This window comes from Alligator sinensis, unplaced genomic scaffold (assembly GCF_000455745.1).
Source record: "Alligator sinensis unplaced genomic scaffold, ASM45574v1 scaffold220_1, whole genome shotgun sequence".
Classification (NCBI taxonomy): Eukaryota; Metazoa; Chordata; order Crocodylia; family Alligatoridae; genus Alligator; species Alligator sinensis.
The window spans coordinates 688,448-707,392 of NW_005842136.1; the positions used below are offsets into that span (position 1 = coordinate 688,448).

An 18,945-nucleotide genomic window follows, 5' to 3' on the forward strand; every position below is an offset into this window, starting at 1 on the left:
ATACACAAATATGCTGTCTTCTCCAACATGCTGGAATTCCACAGCCCTAGGCCCCTAGAAGTTAATAAAGTTTCTAGTTTATTTTTACATGGAGAAAAATGTGTTGTTTTATATATGATGATACACCTCACTTTGCAAAATTCTAGATCTACCCATAGTATTAGATCCCTAGCTGCAGATGTTTACTATCTATATCTAGTTAGGAGATTGTGATCTTTTCTTAGAACTACTTGGAGACAGCAGCTGGTGCAAAACACAATGACCTGTTCATTGAGCAGGACATCTCACCGGGAGCATGGAATACCAGTGCTCCAGGTTCTGCTCACTGCTGGTTCTGACCTGTACAGTCCTAAATCACCTGCATCTGGCCTGCCTCAACAGGCATCCCTCACGCCATACTGCCACAAATGGATCATTCTTGTTGGAAAGAAGAGGCTGTGCTTGGGAGAGTGTTCTTTGTACAGGCTCCTGATCTCAGCTTCCTTTACTCTGAAATAGCTAAAATTTGGTGATTTTTCCAGGCATGTTGTAAAGAACACTTGTTTGATACAATTGCTGGAAAAAGTGAGGATGGGCTTCCTACGTGAGGAAGAGGGTAGGCGGCTGGCTGGCTGGCATAGTTTCCTTGCAAACTATTTCAGTGCTGCTGGGGTTTAATTAATGATGTGTAATTATGTTTGATTATATTAGGATATGGGTGGACAAACCAGAGGTAAAAGGGAGTGGAACTTTCCCATGTGTCTTCTACTCCATGTTAACAGCTTGTGTGTACATTCTTGCCCCAAGGCATATGAAAGGAAAAACCAGGGTAGGTTAGCCCCTGTGAAAGGAGGGCTCAATGAAAATGGGCTAAACTACCGCAGGTTTTGATTTCCTCTTCCATAGGATTAGAGCAGTTGATGTGTAGCAAAGCCCATGATCCTCTTCTGTCTTGTGGTAGCTAGTTTGTCTCCCCATCCTGCCAGGGTGCATAGAGCCTTGGACAGACCTCTTTAAATAAAATAAAGATTTCAAACTTTCTCTTGCTCTGTCTTTTCCAGTCAGATCAGAAATGAAAGTGCATATTTCAGTATAAATTCAGAGGTAATGCAATACTTAAGTCAGGGAAGAAAAAGCATATTTCTTCTACAGGTGTATTTTGAAACAATCATTTGTTTAAAGAAACGAAGTACAGAAGCAGAACCTGATGAAGTTGGCTCTGGCTAACAAAAGTTTATGCATCTCTGGTTCAGTTAAGTCTGTAAAGTAAGTCTCCGTCCTGCCTTCTGTAATCCAGCATTATGAAGCTGGCATCCCTTTGTATGGTAACTTTTTCATTGTCACTCCATGAAATGTTTGCCATCTTCCTTTAAAACAGGCTGATTACATAATGTTTGCAGAAACAGCTTGGGTAGATTTTAAAAAATAGAAATAAAATTTGTTTGCTGTCTTTGTTGGAATGAAGACTGAAGGTTACAGAGATTAAGAAGAAAGCTGAGCAGACTTGCTGTCTGATATAATTTTTGTTTCTTTCACCCCAAGCAAACAGCTAGTCAGTAAACAGGAAAGAGTATTCCATTATTAACAACTGGCTTGTGTAGCTCTTCACTGACTGTCAGTGCTGGAGCTGGGGCATGATCTTACAAGTTTTGCTGTGTCAGAGACTGGTAGGGGTGGCAGTAAGTTCTCTTCTTGATGCACCAACACAAGATAAATGTCATTGCTAATCCATCAGTGTATGTGCTGTAGAACATTAAAAATATATGAAAATGGTTTGATATTCGTAAGTGGATTTTGAGTATAACTGTTTCCTTATTTATAGAGATATTTGTCAAAGTTGGTAAATCAAAAGTTGGCACTTTAATATCAGTTAGGAAACGCTTTGACTCTTTCTTCCTTAAACAGCATTTGGTAGTAAATACAGACAAAATTGCTGCTGCTTAGATGTGCTAACACTTTATGTGAAATTGCTAACATCCCTCCATTTGGAAAAGCTTTCTGTGGTAGCAATTTAGAATTAGGTACTAAACAGGTTGGGACTCTGAAGGTTTGTCTTCATCCTGTTCAAACCTTAGCTTCACTCACAGGTAAGTGGCACAATAATCTTATCTTGGACACAGGTGTACCAAGATAAAAAATATTTATACTGCTGTAACTTTATTCCTCTGAGAGAAGAAATATACTGTAGTGGTATAAAGCATCTTTTATACTGGTGCAACCACTTTCAAAGTAAGAATCATACTGGTACAACAATTACTAGTTCAAGAAATCTGTAAACCAGGCCTCTGTGGAGGATGCCAACAAAGGTAGTAATTAGTGCTGCTCTCAGTGCCCATGTCCACATAAGCAGGGGCGTGCACTTGCAGCAACACAAATTTGTGCTACTATTTTTTGCTGTAATGCACGACCCTGCTTGTGTGCTTTGCAGTGGGGTGCATTGTCTCACTGTTCCACGTGCTGCAGGGGGCTGGCTGGGGCACAGGGTGCCTCAGTGCAGGGCTAACCAGCAGGCAGCCCCCATGCTGAGGCACCCTGTGGCCCGGCCAGCCGGGGACTGGCATGTGGACATGGGGGAGCAGGCAGCCCTGGACTCAGTGTGGTTCTTGATAGAGAAGTAACCATAATGTAAAAGTCTTATTGACCAAATCCAGACATGTAGACGTGTGGTTTGTGGTGCCACAAACCGCACGTGTTGCACATTAAACCATGCATAGCACTGCTGATTTGCAAAATTTGCTGGTGCAAAATTTGCTACTGCAATTTCCCAATAGAAAAACAAAACCCTGAAAAAAAAAGAAGTGCAAAGCACATCAAAGTGGCGTGCACCAGGGCAAATGTAGTGTGTTTCCACTGCTCCATGGCTGGCTGGGGTGCAGTGTGCCTTGAGATGGGGAAGCAGGCAGCCCTGGGCTGGTTGCTCCCCTGTCTCCATGTGCCTCAGTGCAGGGGCTCTACTGCACCTGGAGACAGAGGAGCAGGCAGTCCAAGGCTGCCTGCTCTCCCATCTCAAGGCACACTGCTCTCCAGCCTGCTGGGGAGTGGCTGGATAGGGTGCAGGGTGCCTCAGCGTGGGGGGTCCACAGCACGCAGAGATGGGGAAGCAGGCCGGCCAGGGCTGCCTGCTCGCCCATCTTCGCATTTGTCCCAGTGCATGACACTTTGATGTGCTTTGCGCCGCTTTTTTTTTCAGGGATTTTTTTTGCTACCAGGAAAATAACGGTAACAAAATTTGACCCGCCACTGCAAATTTGCAGCACCATGCACAGTTTAATGAGCAATACATGCAGATTGTGGCATGGCAAAGAGGTTTGCGGAGCCATAGACTGCACATACCTGCATGTCTGTATCCGGTCAATAGGGCTTTTACGCTGTGGTTACTTGTCTATCTTGAAGTATACTGAGGTCTGATCTACATGACATACCTGTCAGGCAAGGATGTGATTATTTATTTATTTATTTATTTATTTATTTAAATTCTGTTGCTAATATATCTTATTCCACTTGGGGACTGTAATAAGTTTATATAGTCAGAAGTACTCTTTTGGCTACTATAATCTGTCTCTATATTAGAAAAGGTCGCCAGGATAGTTATACTGGTATAGCTCGCAGCAAACCCTTCCTAGCACAGACAAAACCTTAGTTCATTTTTCATTGGCAACAAATATTGCCTCCCAACCGCATTTTTGGACCTTCATTTGTTTTCTTTTATTTGCTATATTTGTTAGTTCTACAGCTCTAGAGTTCATTTTATATCGTTGTCAAACATGTGGCCCACAGGCTGGAGCTATCCCTTAGAGCCCTGTGAATTCAGTCCATGGTCTTGAACTGACTCTGTCCACTGCATACAGCATGCAGAGCCAGCTTGGTACATAGGCTGAACCTGGTGCTGTGGGTGCTGCATGAAACACAGGGGGTGGTGCAGGGTGTGCACTGAATGTTTGTTCCCCACTGGACTGGCCCTGTATACTGGTTCTGGTGCTGCCTGATTTGGCTCACAGACCAGCCCAGAAAACCACATTTGGCCCATAAAGCCAGATGAATTCTATACCCTTTTTTGTAGAATCCCACTGAAATGACAGAGGAGGCACGACAGGGAAAGCAAGAAAAAAAAGGTTTTAAATCTTTAGTTACCAAGAAATGAAAATATATATATATATATATATGCATTTTTTGTGTATAAATAAGAGTACAATGTATAAATGTATACATACAACTATGGTACACTGTAATAGCAGGCAAGAGAATCTTGCTTTCTACACAGAGTTTTAGGAGATTGGTCTGTGCAGCTAGAAGTACATTCATGTAAAAGGTAGGGTAATACAGAAATACTGCCAGCCATAAAAGTTTTTTCCAACTTTCAAGTGAGCATGAAAAATAGACCCTATTCTTTTCTCTAAAGTTTCTGTCTTTGTGCAGTTTTCTTTGCTAGAGTTATGAATACTTATTTTATATGCCATTTGCTTTCCTTTTGTCTTTAATTCATTATAGAAAAAGAAAATAAAGATCACAGAATGACCTTGGGCTCTGTTCTTGGCATCACAACCAGGTTGCTTACTGACTTGTAACATCAGACCACTTCAAGTGGCACTAAATCATTTTTTTTCTCTCTTGCTTGTTCAATCTTGGCTGCTAATTTACTCAGTAATTGAACTTGGACTCAGTGCTAGACCTGTGAGAAATGTAACAGAAAATGATTAATTTAGACTTGCATTTGCAAGCCAGCAGCAGTTCATTCGAATGTTTTATAGAGTATGTAAAGTTGTTGATTGTAACTGTGTTGGTCTAAGGACACAGGCAGACAAGGTTCTTTGAGTAGATATGATATCTTTTATTAGGCCAACTAAATACTTGGAAAAATTGTTCTTTGCAAGCTTTCAGGCACAAACACCCTTCTTCAAGCATGAGGAGAATCTGTTGGTGTTTTGGGACATTTTTAGATGTATGTGCAATGCAGCACTGGGTGCTTTTTTTGAAAGTTTCAGGGAAGGATGTTATGTCATAACCAATGGTGTGCGATTCATGGGGATTTTCTTTTTGTACTGCAGCAATTCTTCATGTGGTATCTGGGTGGCTCTTACAAAAGTATGATCTATCTCTCTGGAGGAGTGCCCTTGTTGGGTGAAAGCCCTTTTGAGATTTGCGAGGTCACGATCGCAGGTATGATTTCCTTAGTGCAAATTTGGTGGTATTGGAGGGCTTGGCTGTATATTACAGCTTTCTTGGTGTGTTTAGGATGATTGCTAGTTCTGTGTAGATATGTATGTTGGTCCGTGGGTTTCTTGTGTGTGGTGGTTTATATTTTACCATTCTGCATATTGATCATAGTGTCTAAAAAGGAAATGTTGCTGCTGAAGTATTCAAGGGAGAGTCTGTTGGAGGGGTGATGGTTATTGAATTTGCAATGGATTCATTTAATAAATTCATGTCATTCCACTTCATAAATCTACTGGATACAAAAAATCATGGACTAAATATAGACATTGGATTTATGGCACGTTATAACCTGCCTACCATCTGATAACCCCAGGTAACCTCTGTATTTTACCAGCTACATTCTCTCACCAGTTCCACATTCCTACTTCCCCCCACCCCATCTGTCACACACCTATTGTGTCCCATTCCCTCTTATCCTCACTGCCATGCTTTTGCATTTTCACAGACCTGCATTTAGCTTATCGACTTCTGTTCTACCCAGGAGAGCATACAAACACCAACAGACTCTCCTTATGCCCGAAGAAGGGTGTTTGTGCCAGAAAGCTTGCAAACAACAATTTTTCCAACTAGTTAGTTGGTCTAATAAAAGATATCACATCTACCCAAAGAACCTTGTCTGCCTTATAAAGTATATTACACCATTTTTTTTTAACAACAACTACAATGTCAACCATCATCACCTCTTCCACTTGCATTGTCTTGAACTCTTATAGCAGTTGTTCTTGGTCCATTCTGCATTCGGTCCAGGCCTGTTGTAGACCAGATAGATCACAAAATGTTTTTTTTTTAAAGTCTGATTGAATCTACCCAATATAGTTTGTGGAGAGGGGAAAGACAGTGAAGCAATTTTCATTTTCTGAGAGAGAGATTTTGTTTTTTGATCCTGAAGGAAAATCAAGTGGGTTGAAAGAAACCACAAGTTAAAGTTTACAGCCCTTCATTTATACAACTTAAATTCATTTAAGAGCAATTCAGTTTTGAAAAGTTTTTTCAAGGTATAGTAAAGGTTCTTATATAAAACTTTTTGGATAGTCTTTAGAATTTATATATTCTGTTGTCATATTCTTCTTAGTGCTATAACTTTTGAAGCAATTCAGTATTTTTTAAAAATAATTATCAATCTCCTACCCCAAAAATATTTGTTTATTTCATTGTTAGAAATAAATAAATGATTTCATGAATTTTCTGCACGAATAGATTTCTGCAATTAGTGGGTGAATCTACATGAGCAATTAATGCACAGCAATAAACTCCAGAGCAGTTGGAGCCGGAGTAAACTGTTCCTGGGTGCAGCATCTACATGTTCACCTGGGACAGCAGCAATTTGAGCTGGGGTGGAGCAGGCCTGGGCACGGGGTTGGGGGGGTGGGGGGAGCTCTGGGTGGTGGCTTTGGTTGATGAAGGGGCTGCCTGGGGCATGAGTGTGTGGAACCTGTGGAACTAGTGTGGCTGGGCAGAGGAGCCATGTGGCTAGGCAGCATGCAGGAGTCTGGCCCGTGGCAAGCTGGGTTGACTGGGCTCAATTTACATCTGTGGTCACCAGCTGCACATGTTTCACCAAAACCAATTACTCCACTGTAAAATAGTACTGTCTCTGAGTTAATTAATTTACTGTGTCCTAATATGTGTAGACAGTGACACTTTACTGCAGAGCTGATTAGTCTGCTCCACAGTAAAGCTTATGTGAAGATGCATCTATTAATTATAAGTGAACTTTACAAAAATAAGTTGTAATGTTTAGTTGACTGAATGTTTCTGTTCTTCTTGTAGTTCATCTTATTGTAATACATTGTATATAGAACATATTATGAAGTTTCAGGAATATTCTGTTATATATAGTCAGCTAGGCACTCTTTTTTCAAGTTATTTGCCTTCACCTACATCTTTTAAAGTGTTTGCTTTTACTCTGGAGTCTGAAAAGAAATGTGTATGATGCAGTGTTGATTGGCTCTCTGGGATTTACAAGTGTACTAAATCTGCAAGGTAGAGATGGTTTTGCTAATTCAGGCTGGTTTCTGAGAATCAGGCTGGGTTTCTTCTAATATCTATCTGCACCACCATCCATAAAGATAAAGATCCAATAAAGATTATTCAAGAAAATTCAAGGCATTCACAATTATACCTAAATTAAACCTGGGGCATGAGTGTGTGGAACCTGTGGAACTAGTGTGGCTGGGCAGCCACACTAGTGGCTGCCCAGTTTTAATCCCCATGGATTAAAACTTAATTTCATGGATTTTTCTGGTTCTGTTTAAACAATTTCTGTGTTTTTGTCTTTGTCTGTCTAGCTGTTTAGAAACATCAAGGATGGAGAAAGTTTCCAGTTGTTTGAGGAAGGACACCGCACAGCACACAAGCAGGAGACTCACACCATGGAGGCAGCAAAGCTGGTGGAATTTAGTCTGAAACAGGTGCTCACAAAGCTCATAAATCATCTCTTTGGTGATGGTAGGTATTGCAGTGTGATGTTAGGCCTTTTCACCAAGCTTTTGGTTGGCTGGTGGAAATCTGGGCTTTTAAGAAGGGTTTTGCAACTTAAGTTTAAAAAAAAAAGGTAACAGCCAAGGTAGAAATGGGATACTGTGAAACAGCTGCATTAAAAATATATAAGCCTGTAATAAATTGTATTTTCAAGTGCTGGTTTTTGTCTCAATATCATTTGTGTCAAACTCCTCCTCAACCTTAGTAGAACTAAAGTGTGAAGCTATAATCAGTATTTTTCATATAAATTATGCATTGTGCACTATGTATGTGTTAGGCTACTTATTTTGTCCATGAAATATGAGGAAAGTTCCCCATAGTTTAATAAACTAAACTCTATACCCGAGTAGAAAAAGTATAAGGGATTGGGATGTAGACAGCCTGGCCTAGTAGTTACTTGCTACCAATCCCATCAGGGGGCAGGAATGAGTTACTGTTTCCAATGGGCAATTCATAGGCAGAGTCCAAACACAGGCCAGGTCAGAGTGCAGGAGAGCTTGCAACCGAGTGACCAGAACCCAGGGGAAAAAAAACACAAGCCAGAGTCCAGGAGCTAAGGAAGCAGGGTCCAGAAACCAGGAAACTGATCCAAGAGGAGATCCAAACCTAGAGCCCAGGAACAGAGCTGAACCAGGAGGCTCACCAGAGTAGAGCTGAGTCAGTCCTATTGGCTGGCCTAGAGGCTGCTGCCACAGATGGGACTAAATGGGTAACTGTACTTCCAGCAGCCAATCAGGAAGCCAGCCAGTTAATTAACTGGGATAGAACTGTCTGTCAAAACCCCAGGCCAATGTGGTCACCTAGACAATTAGCCCAGGGTTAGCCTGATTTAGGATCCCTGACAGAAAACGCTTACTAACTAGATACTGTACTACACTGAACAATTTGTTGTTTGGATCCTATAAGGCAATGTGTATGTGTATTCATTCATAGGTATAGGTATGGCTGCATGGATGTGTAATAGTGACTTATCAAATGTTCAGAAACACTTGTCCCTGTTACAGTAGCTCAGTAAGTAAATTGTCTGAGTGAGAATTAGTACTTTGCTCTTATTTCCTGGCAAGAAGACTAGGATGCTGAGCCGATTCATATTTCTGTTGAAGAGATGCTAGATTGATTAAAAAACCACCCCAGTATTTTGTTAGCTGGTGGGAAAGATGATACCTTCTTATTTCTGTAGTGCTTTTATTGTTTTGTTTTATTTAACAATGCTTTTTCAAAAGTTATTGATGACTGACATGTTGTGCTTTAGCTTAAAGGTACATATTGTCAATAGGATTTAGTCTTTTGCACCATTCAGGTATATTTGAAAGTTTTACCCAAAGTGTTTTTAAATAAAAAGGTAGCACAGCTGGCTTAAAGTTACTGCAGGGGAAAGGGGAACGTGATTTACCATGTGTCAGCTAGTCTGCTGTACTGACGTATATACGCTCTTACTCCAAGGAAAATGAAAGCTAACTTTTGGCAGTTTACCCTTCTTTCCTTTGTTGCTAACACCTCTCTGTGATGGTTTGTTTTTTCCATGAATAAACAGGCACAATGCTTACTATATTTTCTCATATACCACATGCCCCAAATGAGACCTGCACCTTATTTTTGAAAGACAGAATGTAAAAAATAATATTTTTCCAGAGTCATGGCCTAGAGCAGGCTTTTATTCATGGAGGAGCACTAATGCACAATGTCTGCCAGCTTCTTTTTGGAACAGCAAGCAGGAGAGTTGAAGTCTAGTGTTAACCCTTTCATGGCTGCTCTCAAATTGGCTACTGTTTTTGGCTACCCATTTGGCTGCTCAACCAAAACCCGTTGCTAATTTGAGAGAAGTTGTGAAAGAATTAACATTGGTCTTTACCTCTCCTGTTTGCTGCTCAAAAGAGAACCTGGCAGCTATCCTGCAGCACTGCTTCTCCATGTTTCTATTGTAGTGAAGAAAAATAATCTTTCCTGCTTAAGATGTGTACCCCTAGTTTAGAGGGCTAATTTTGGGGGATCTGGGGGGAGCAAAGCAGGAAGTGTGCATGAGTAAATAATAAAGTACTTAGGAATGTAATAATGATTAGGGCCTTTTTCTCACTGCTGGGAATGTGCACATTCTTTTTCACTCCCCCATTCTTTTTAGCTGTCAATATAGCAAATTAGGGTAATACCAAAGAACAAGAACTATGCTGAGCAATTTATTGTGTAGATATATAATACGGGCATAACATGAAAGATCTTTGATCAGTTTGATGCAATTAAGCAAATGCTTCCTGTCCCAGCTTTTATCTTTCATTTTTACTCATTTTTATTTTACCATAGAGCTTGAGGGTTTTTTTTTTAATTTACTTTTCAAACTCAGAAACACAAAGCTCTTTAATTTGGAATAAGAAATGGATTGTAGTTTTTTATTGTTCTGTACAAAAATCGTGTGATCCTTCTACTTGTTGTGAATAAAGAATTATATGTTAAAACAGCAGTTGGCAGTGTTTCAGAGCTACAGGTTGAAACAATTAAGCTTAGGTCTGCAATGGGCCAGTGTTCTGACTCAGTGACTGCTGCTGTTGCTGTTTCTCTCCACTTCCTGCCTGGTCTGCAAGGCAGATCTGGCCTACAAAGCATATATTACCAATCCCTGCTGTAAGGTTCCACATTCAATTACCAAACAAACAAACAAACAAAATAGTTTGTTTCATGAGTCACTTAATTCTTTACAAGCTATGAAATCGGCCAAATCTCTCAATATGTTGTCAGGGATATATAGGATCATAGAAAAATATGGCTGGAAGGGACCTCATGAGGTCATCTAATCCAGCCTTCTGCTTGAGGCAGGATCCTCCCTGACTAAGGGCCTTGTTACACATTGCAGTTTGAGCTGCTCAAATGTTGATTCGTGTTAGTGCTAGCTTGAGTTTGGAGCAGTTGCACCTTAAGGTTAAAAGTCTTCTCCAACTATTCCCACCACCTGCATAGCTGTGACTTGCCACTGGAGGGCTGGCAAGCAGGGTCCTGACTAGGAACTACAGCTGTGAGTTGCCACTACATCGTGGCAAACCAGGACAGGCTTCTACCCCTGCTCTAGGTGGGGTTGTGCGAGAGGTGGTTGAGTGGAGGGGGCATGAACATGAAGCTGGGAGGTGGAGAGTTAATGGGTTGAGGTGGATAATTAAATGGGAGGTGGAACGGGAAATGGGGGTGGGGAAAGGGTGGGAAAATGAAAGAAGTGATCCACTGAAGGATAAAAATAAAAAGAACTAAAAAAAATTTTTTAAAGAAACAAGGAAGTAGTAAATTAAAGGTTTTACGTTTTAATAAATTGGGATTTGAGATTGGCATGTGGGGAGTACTGGTCGTACTTCCTGGGGTGGCTGAGAGGTGGGAGCCCCTGCCCTGGGAAGGAAGCACCAGTTCAAGGAAACCTCACCTCTGGACTCATCATGCCTTGAAACCTAGGTAGCTAGTATGTGCTCTGCAGGCTGTTTGCACAGGGTTGCACTCCTGAGGGTCAGAGGGGGAGTTGGCTCAGTGCCAGAACTGCCCCAAGGCAGTGAAGTTTAGGGGATAGAAAGTTTGTCCACACAGAACAGGAGGATAGGGAAGGGGACACTGCATCCTGGGATGCTGGAGAACTGCAACTTGGGTGGCTTATCTTCAGGGAGTGGCCACACATTAATGGAACACAAGTTGTGTAACAGATCAGCAATAAACCTGCCCCGCGGGGGTGTAACATTAAGCTGCCTGAAGTGTTCTTAAAAGTAGTTTTAGGTGTTAGTGTAGACAATCCAGGGGTTAGAAGTTCCAGGAGATGCCTAAAATTAATGTGTAATAAGGCCCTAAACCATCCCAGTTAAGCCTTTTTCCAATTGCACTTGAAAAAGACCAGGGACAGGGTTTCCACAACTTTTCTAGGTAGCCTGTTCAAATACTTGACCACACTCATAGTCAGAAAGTTCTTAATCTTCAACTTAAATTTTCTCTGCTGCAGTTTGAAGCTGTTACTCCTAGTTCTGTCCATCATGGGCAGAGGGAAGTCTATCTCCATCTTCTTTATAATCGGCCTTCAGGTTTTGGAATACATCAAATCCCTCTTTAAGTCTTCTCTTCTCCTGACTAAACATTCCTAGGTCTTTCAGCCTTTCCTCATAAATGAGTCATTTTGCTCAGGCCTGTCAGCATTTTTGTTGCGCTGTGCTAGGCTCTTTCCAAATTGTCCTTATTCTTTTGAAGTGGCTGGTCCAAAACTGGACAGAGTACTCCAGATCCTTACCAGTGTTAAATTGAGCAGAAGAATCTTTTCCATTGATTTACAAGAGACACTTCTATTAATACAACTCAGTATGCTGTTGGCTTGTTTTGTAATGAGCACGCTCTTGGCTTATATTCAGCTTTTGGCCTATTGTAACCCCTCTCTGTAGGGTTTTTCTTTCCTTCTTCCTTCTCTGCAATACTGTATTTGTGCATGCAATTATTCTGTCCCGAGGGCAGAACTTTGTACTTGTCCTTGCTGAATCTTATCTGATCAATTGTGGACCATTTTTCCAGTCTATTCAAGTTATTTTGGACCTTAGCCCTGTCCTTCAGAGTGTCTGCAACTTCACCCAACCTGGTATCACGTGCAAGTTCACTAACCATTCACTCAATCCCATTGTCCAAATGAAGATATTAAATGATACTGACACAAGACAGACCTTGGGCTGCATGCCGCAGGGCCCACATCTGCATGGGCCACAGGCTTCTCTGGGGCCACACAATGCACAGGTTCCTCTGCTCCCCCACTGCATGCCCCCTTGTTGTACAGGCTTTCCCCTGCTCCACTGTGCCATTACCCCCCACATCATGGGCTTCACTGCCTTGCCTTCCCACCTTGCAAAGGTCTTCTTTGCTCTCCACCCTCCATGTACTTCCCCTGCCACATGGGCCTCCCTTTTCCCCCTCCCCTCTGTCACTGCTACGTGGTCTCTCTTGTGCTCACCTACAACATATCGACTCAAGCTCCCACTGCCACCATGTAGGCTCCTCTGTCTTGCAGGGTCTGGATTCCAGAGCTCCAGGCTACCTAGACACAGGGACAGGAAGTACAAGCTGGAGGAGGGAGAGGAAGCCAGGAGGCTCTGGTAGCAGCAGTTGCCAGGGCAATTTGGAGAGCAGCACCTGAGAGTATTTATATCATTGGGCAGACCTGGACTACAGGATGTCTTGATTTTATTTTCCAGAATCTTTCTTCTGGCTTCGTCTACCACTGGGAAAACAACATAGATATTAGAGGAGGAAAAAGACTGAGTATTTAATTTACTTGTTCAAATTCCTGACCACATAGGATAGTTCCTTTCATTGTGTCCTTTAATGCTGTTTTTTGTCTAATTCTAATTTTTTCTCAAGTGATGTTCTTTCTATGTCTTTTCAGTCCTACTGTCAGCAAACTTTTCCTGACTTTCACCCTAAATTTCCCTTTTCTTAATTTCCCATTATTACTTTTAATTACAGTATGTGCTCTGTTGTGACATAATGACTTCTTTCTCTCTGCATATGCACTCATCAGATGTTTGAGGGCTGTTGTGGTTCCTTTTCATCTTTGACCAAGCTCTACAAAATACGCTGTCTGAATTTTTCTTCTTACGATACAGTTGGCCCTTCCAGATTACTAAGAATTATTGTTTGTTAAAAGGTTTCTGGTGTAAAGGCATTCAGAGCTGGATACACTATTTCAAAAGTGGGCTTTGACCAAAGCAACTAGAGAAATGTTATAATGTCCTTACTTTATTACTTGTTCCTCTGTGTAACAAGTGAAAGTTCCCTGGTCTTTTTTTTTGCTGTTGTATCTCATTTTCTTCATTATTCCTTTCTAGCCTTTCTTTTACTGATTATCTTTGTTTCAGATTATCTTTCCCAGGTGCTGGCACTGGCATTTTCCAAGCCAACTCTGATTTTATTTGCTGCCCAGACTTTAACCTTTGTGAGCTCTTTCCCAATATCTTAAGTGTTTATGGTACCTTGTAGTTTTATTATAATAACAGTTTTCATTAATGTGTCCATTTTCAATTAAATAATAAAGTTGTTAGAAAAGACAAACATAATATTAATTCATTTACCTTCTCTTTAGTTGTCCTTCCCCAGCTCTATCATAGCTCTTACAGAACTTTTGACTTTTAAAAAGCAATACTCTTTGTCTAAAAGCCAGGCTGAAAGCTGTTTTCATGTTCATCTTGTTCCCGGATGAAACAGAATACAGATATGAAACAAAAGGAAACAGTTGTCAGCAATGGAATCCCAAGGTTGTCAGGGAAAATATGTCCTATCCCTTGTACAAAGAAGCAGTGATCTTTGCAGAATAGAATCCATTCAAGGATGTAAGACTGCAGCCAGTTCTATGGAACTTGTGTCCTTTTCAGTGATTGTCTGACCAGTCCTCAAGGTGACTCAAATCATACCTTGGGTGTCCAATCATTTGTTCTTCTGTCGACAATCTGTGAAAGAGAGGTTTAATTTTAGAGTTTCTTGCTGGAGTACCAGGATGACCATATAGAATGTTTTGTTAATAAAGGATGTTAAAAAACCCACGTCAAGTTATATGCTTACTTCTGTACTGGTAAGATAGCAGAAACATATGCTTCTGGGAGTTTGGATGTATCAAAAGAGAGAAATACTGCTGTTGAGATGCTAGGCAAATTTTTCATAAGGATATTGCTGGTTTAGGTCTGTAGTGTCATGGGAAGTGGGCACCTGGTCTACAGCAGGTAATGAGTGAAAACGAAAGTGTGATTCTTTTTCCTGGGCTCAGAAGTCTCTGAGTAATTTGTTGACTATGAAGGAGAAACAGTTTTCAAGATTACAGCTTCAAAAGTGGTTAGTGTGGGCTTCCAGAGTTTGTTTTTGCCTGTGAATAGTTGCAGAAGAAAAGCATCTTGTGTGGAATCTAATAGACGCTGCAATATACTGGCTGGGATATTTGGAGAGATTTCAGTTAGGTAGTTGGTTGTTTCTAGGTTGTTTATCCCATTTTTCTTCAGGGGACAGCCATTTCTGCAAGCCACTTGGAGGAACTGGAACGAGCTGAACAGGGAAACAGCAGATAGATTATACTGAAGGTGAGCTGCTTCCATTTATAAACTAGGATAGGACCCAATTGTCATGAGTCTGAGAAAGTTGTGGGTTATATAATAAAGCTTACTGAAGATACAGAAGGAGAAGCAGCAGACTGTCTTTATCCCCCACCCCTGGAAGAAGGAGAGAGCTAAAAATGAGGGGTGGGGTGGGTATTTATTTTTACACAGGTTGTTCTTTGAAAGCATATTTTGCCCTGTGTGTTTAAAGTTTCTCAGCATGGGCAGTATCTTCTATGCTTTGGGCAGAAGTTGGGCATCTAATGATTTCTGTTTTTAAATAAATACTGTATAACTATGTTCTTACATTGTGCAAGGAGAGACCTTGTTGTAGGGCTTGATCATGGATCAAGTGCTGTGAGCAGCCCAAGCTTTCCTTAAAGCCTGTCAAGCTAGTAATACTCAATAGGGCTGTATGAAGCTTTGGTCCCTGATTCGATATGGCAGAGATTCAGCCCCATTTGGTGGCCGAATCTCTGAATCCGAGTCAAATCAGAGGACCCTTTAATCTCTCTGAATTGAATCGGGACCCCTGAATCGATTCAGAAAGATTCAGCAATTCGGACATAGAGACAGCTTTAAATGTTTTTTCTACATACCTGTAGGTAGCAGGGGCTTGTGAGTGCTGCAATGCTGGAGTGCACGGAGCATCTCACAGAAGCAGAGGGGCTCCCCAGCATACTCAGTAGCAGACCCAAAAGTGGACCAGAAGCACTTCCAGTCCACTTCTGGGTCTGCTGAGGAGCATGCGGGGGGCCCCCCACGACCTCCCAGCTCAGCGACTGGTGCCTCCTGGGTCTGGGAGGGGCACCCAGGGTCCCCCTGCAGCCTATCGCTGAGCCGGGGGGGAGGGGGGGGGCCTGAGGGGGTCCCCAGCGCACTCCCCGGTAGACCCAGAAGTTGACCGGAAGTACTTCCAGTCCACTTCCAGGTTCGCCACCAAGCATGTGGAGGGCCCCTCCCTCCCCTCCCGCACTCCTGTGGTACACTCCATGTGCCTTAGCATTGCAGCAATCACGAGACACACCTGCTACCGGAAGGCATGTAGAAAAAACTTTTAAAGCTGTGTCTGTGTCTGAATCGCTGATTCTCTAAATTAGCATTGAATCTTCAGATTTGAATTTGGTCAAATCAAATTGGGGACAGTGATCTGAATCAACAGATCAAATTACTGTCCCTGATTTGGGCCAAATTTGAATCGAATAGGGCCCGCTTCGCACACCCATAATACTCAGCACCCTGAAGGCTCCAGCCCTGCAACACATGTATGCAAAATAGAAGGATAGGCTGTGAATGCCTGAATTAAGAATGTAATGTAATCTTGACATTACCCGGATGTCAGATGAGTTTTAAAGTTTTTGTTGTATTTTAGTGGCTTTACATTTTATACAGTATATACCTTCCAACAGGAGTGTCCTTGGAACACCCAGGCCCCTGACAGATGTTAAAATTATGGCACAATTGGATTCGGAGGAATTTTATGCCACATCCCAAACATTGTGCTTCCTGTAGGCCAAACATGCACGGCAGGAAGTGTGATGTTTGGGATGGGGCACTAACTGCCTCTTGTCCCAGTCATGCCACTGCTGAGCTGTCCCCAGCCCAATCCTGAAGATTGGGTAGGGAGTGGACCTGTCCTGGACCCCTGTGTTACTTTAGGTAGGCCACTTAGGGTATGTCTTCATTGCAAAGGTAACTTGGGGATTTAGCATCCTTGTCTGAAGTTTGTTTAACTCTTGTGTGAGCAGCCACACATCAAAGCCATACCCAAGTTACTGTGTCTTTACCAGTGCTGTGCTAACCTTTTGTGTTGCTAGGGGTTTTGTGATTGCATCTTATGGTTCTCTGTGCTGCAGTAAGCTAAGTCATTTTGATTCTTTCCCAGTGAATTATGGGAGAACTCTGTGGTCCTTATGGGAAGTCACTAGAGGACACACAGCACTCAAGTGGTTTAACCTTAGTCCTTACCGTAAAAAGGATAGGTGCCAGCCCAAGGCAAAGCCTCTTTTGTGGTTCAGCTTACAGTTCTAAACCAGTCAGCTAGCCTGAACTGAAATCGTCATTTAACTTGGGGAAAAGCATGTTTTGTGTGGATGAGGGAGGACTTCAGAGGCAACAGCCAACTAGGAGCTTAGGTTAATGCTGTAATATTTGCTTTTTACTTTAAAGAAAACAAACTTTCATTATTTTACTTTCTTAGTACACTTTTAATTTCTCTATGTATCATTTCATTGTCAAATGATGGTACCTCATTTATCCCACTACTTGACTATTTTTTCTTTTCAAACCCCAGTCCTGCCCTGGAGTGTGTGGGGATGGGATGTGGTACCCACGCTGATTGCAATGTAGGATTGAAGCTCTAGGTTGTAAACTCTTCTGGGTGGAAACTGTCTTCACTGTACTTCTGGAGTGCCAGATACTGTAGGGCCTTGATGATGGTACAGGTCTCTAGTCTGATTAATAAGAGATGCTTTTCTCAATGTTCTTAACAAACGCTTCCATTAGAGCATTTGTGGAAGTTGTTGGACTTGAAGAATTTCTCAGAAATAGATATATTTATGCTGAAACAAAACATGGGCATTTTTAATGTAAAATCAACATGCTTAATAAAATAGCACAAGTGGAGGAAGAGAAATTATAATGGAAATGTAAATTCAGCCTTGAGGTCAATTCAGCCCTGACACACGTTAATTAGAAAAATAAATGTCTAAGATATTTTTTCCATAAAATGTGGCACTGAAAGAAAACATGATAGTATGTGGTATGCAACAGACATTTTATTGTTTGGAAATGGGATAGACACAATATTGCCACAGTTGATCCTTCAAAAACTCATGAAGCAGGTCTTCAAATTTTTCATCTGTCTCTTAAGATCTTACAATCCATTTCTTCAAGATTTTTTCTGCAACCATAAAGGCTTGAAACTTTTTTTTAATGAAAGCTGAAAATCACAAAACCCCAAGGAGCTGAAGATTGTGAAATACATCAGGTACCGTGTGGGTCACAACAAAATTTCAACAGTTGGCAGCATTGCATGTCTCTCTCACTTGTGCCTTTATCACATATGAGTAATGAAGTCATTGCAGACCCATGCTACACAACATTACAGCATCATGTGATCTCTCACTCTGCATCTTGTCTGTACCTCTGTGTCTGTGTCCTAATAAAATACATATACACAAACTCAAGAAAATAGCTTTATATTTGAAACAGGCTAACAGTGTATAAAGAGAAGTGAAGGAAGGTTTTTTTTCTCTAAATACCTCCTCAAAGTCCTCACTTAAAAATATAAAATCATAAACTAAAAGAAGAATATAAGTATTATCTCCAAGGAACTGTTAGTCATTTTTTATTACAGAAGATAATAGAATTACCTGCTTTCCCAGGATCTTGGCTTGTTTTCCTTCTATGCCAAGTGGTTGCTGGGATTTGACAAGTGATTGATTTGGTTTCAAAGGGTGCCTGAATTGCACAAACTGTTCTCCATATTAGAAAAGACATGGTCATTTTTTTTTCACAAGTTTCAAGATTGATTGCCTTCTGTAAGTATTGTAAATTAATTTGTTTGCTATTTCTTTTCTCTGGATTGCAGTAATTGGTGTTATTAGCTGAAGGGCAAGTTTTCCAGTGGGTCAGAAAGATAGCCTTTTAAATGCTTACCCGTTTTTGTTTTCTGTTTTTTAAACAACTGTACAGGACTGGAAGTCAGATGGGTAGACTGCTACTTTCCGTTTACTCACCCTTCTTTTGAGATGGAGATCAAGTATCAAGGAGAATGGATAGAGATCTTGGGCTGCGGGGTCATGGAGCAACAGCTAGTTAATTCAGGTATGGAAACTTCTCTGCTTCATTGACATCTCTATTAGCAAGCACTTCCAGCACAATCACTTTCACAATCTGGAATGCCCCCTTTTCCCTCACTGCACATAAATACATCTCTGTTACGAACAAGCGGCAGTAGCAGACAGGTTTCAGATGCAGTGCAGACACTGTACACTATGTTTTCAGAGCAACAAGTTAATCAGTGAGCAGGAGCCTGAAAACTTGAAACTGTCATTTTTATGGAATCATGGAGTTACAGGTGCGGGTGCAGGAAGGATAGAACTTTAATTTTAAAAGATAAGCTAAATGAATTAAGTCACATTTTCCTGTCTTGCTGTGGAAGTCTACACTCATACAGCTATGATTAAAAATG

The 18,945-nt window shown here is 41.3% G+C and overlaps 1 protein-coding gene across 6 annotated transcripts in view; it reads left to right on the forward strand.

Moving 5' to 3' along the window:
* The window catches only part of FARS2 (phenylalanyl-tRNA synthetase 2, mitochondrial), a 424,763-nt gene that overhangs the window by 122,306 nt on the left and 283,512 nt on the right, over positions 1 to 18,945 (forward strand). For all 6 annotated transcript variants that reach the window (XM_025205991.1, XM_025205989.1, XM_025205990.1 and 3 more), the window contains 2 exons: positions 7,482 to 7,641; positions 18,447 to 18,578. In XM_025205991.1, coding sequence (XP_025061776.1) covers positions 7,482 to 7,641; positions 18,447 to 18,578 — 292 coding nt within the window. The remainder of the gene's footprint in view (positions 1 to 7,481; positions 7,642 to 18,446; positions 18,579 to 18,945) is intronic.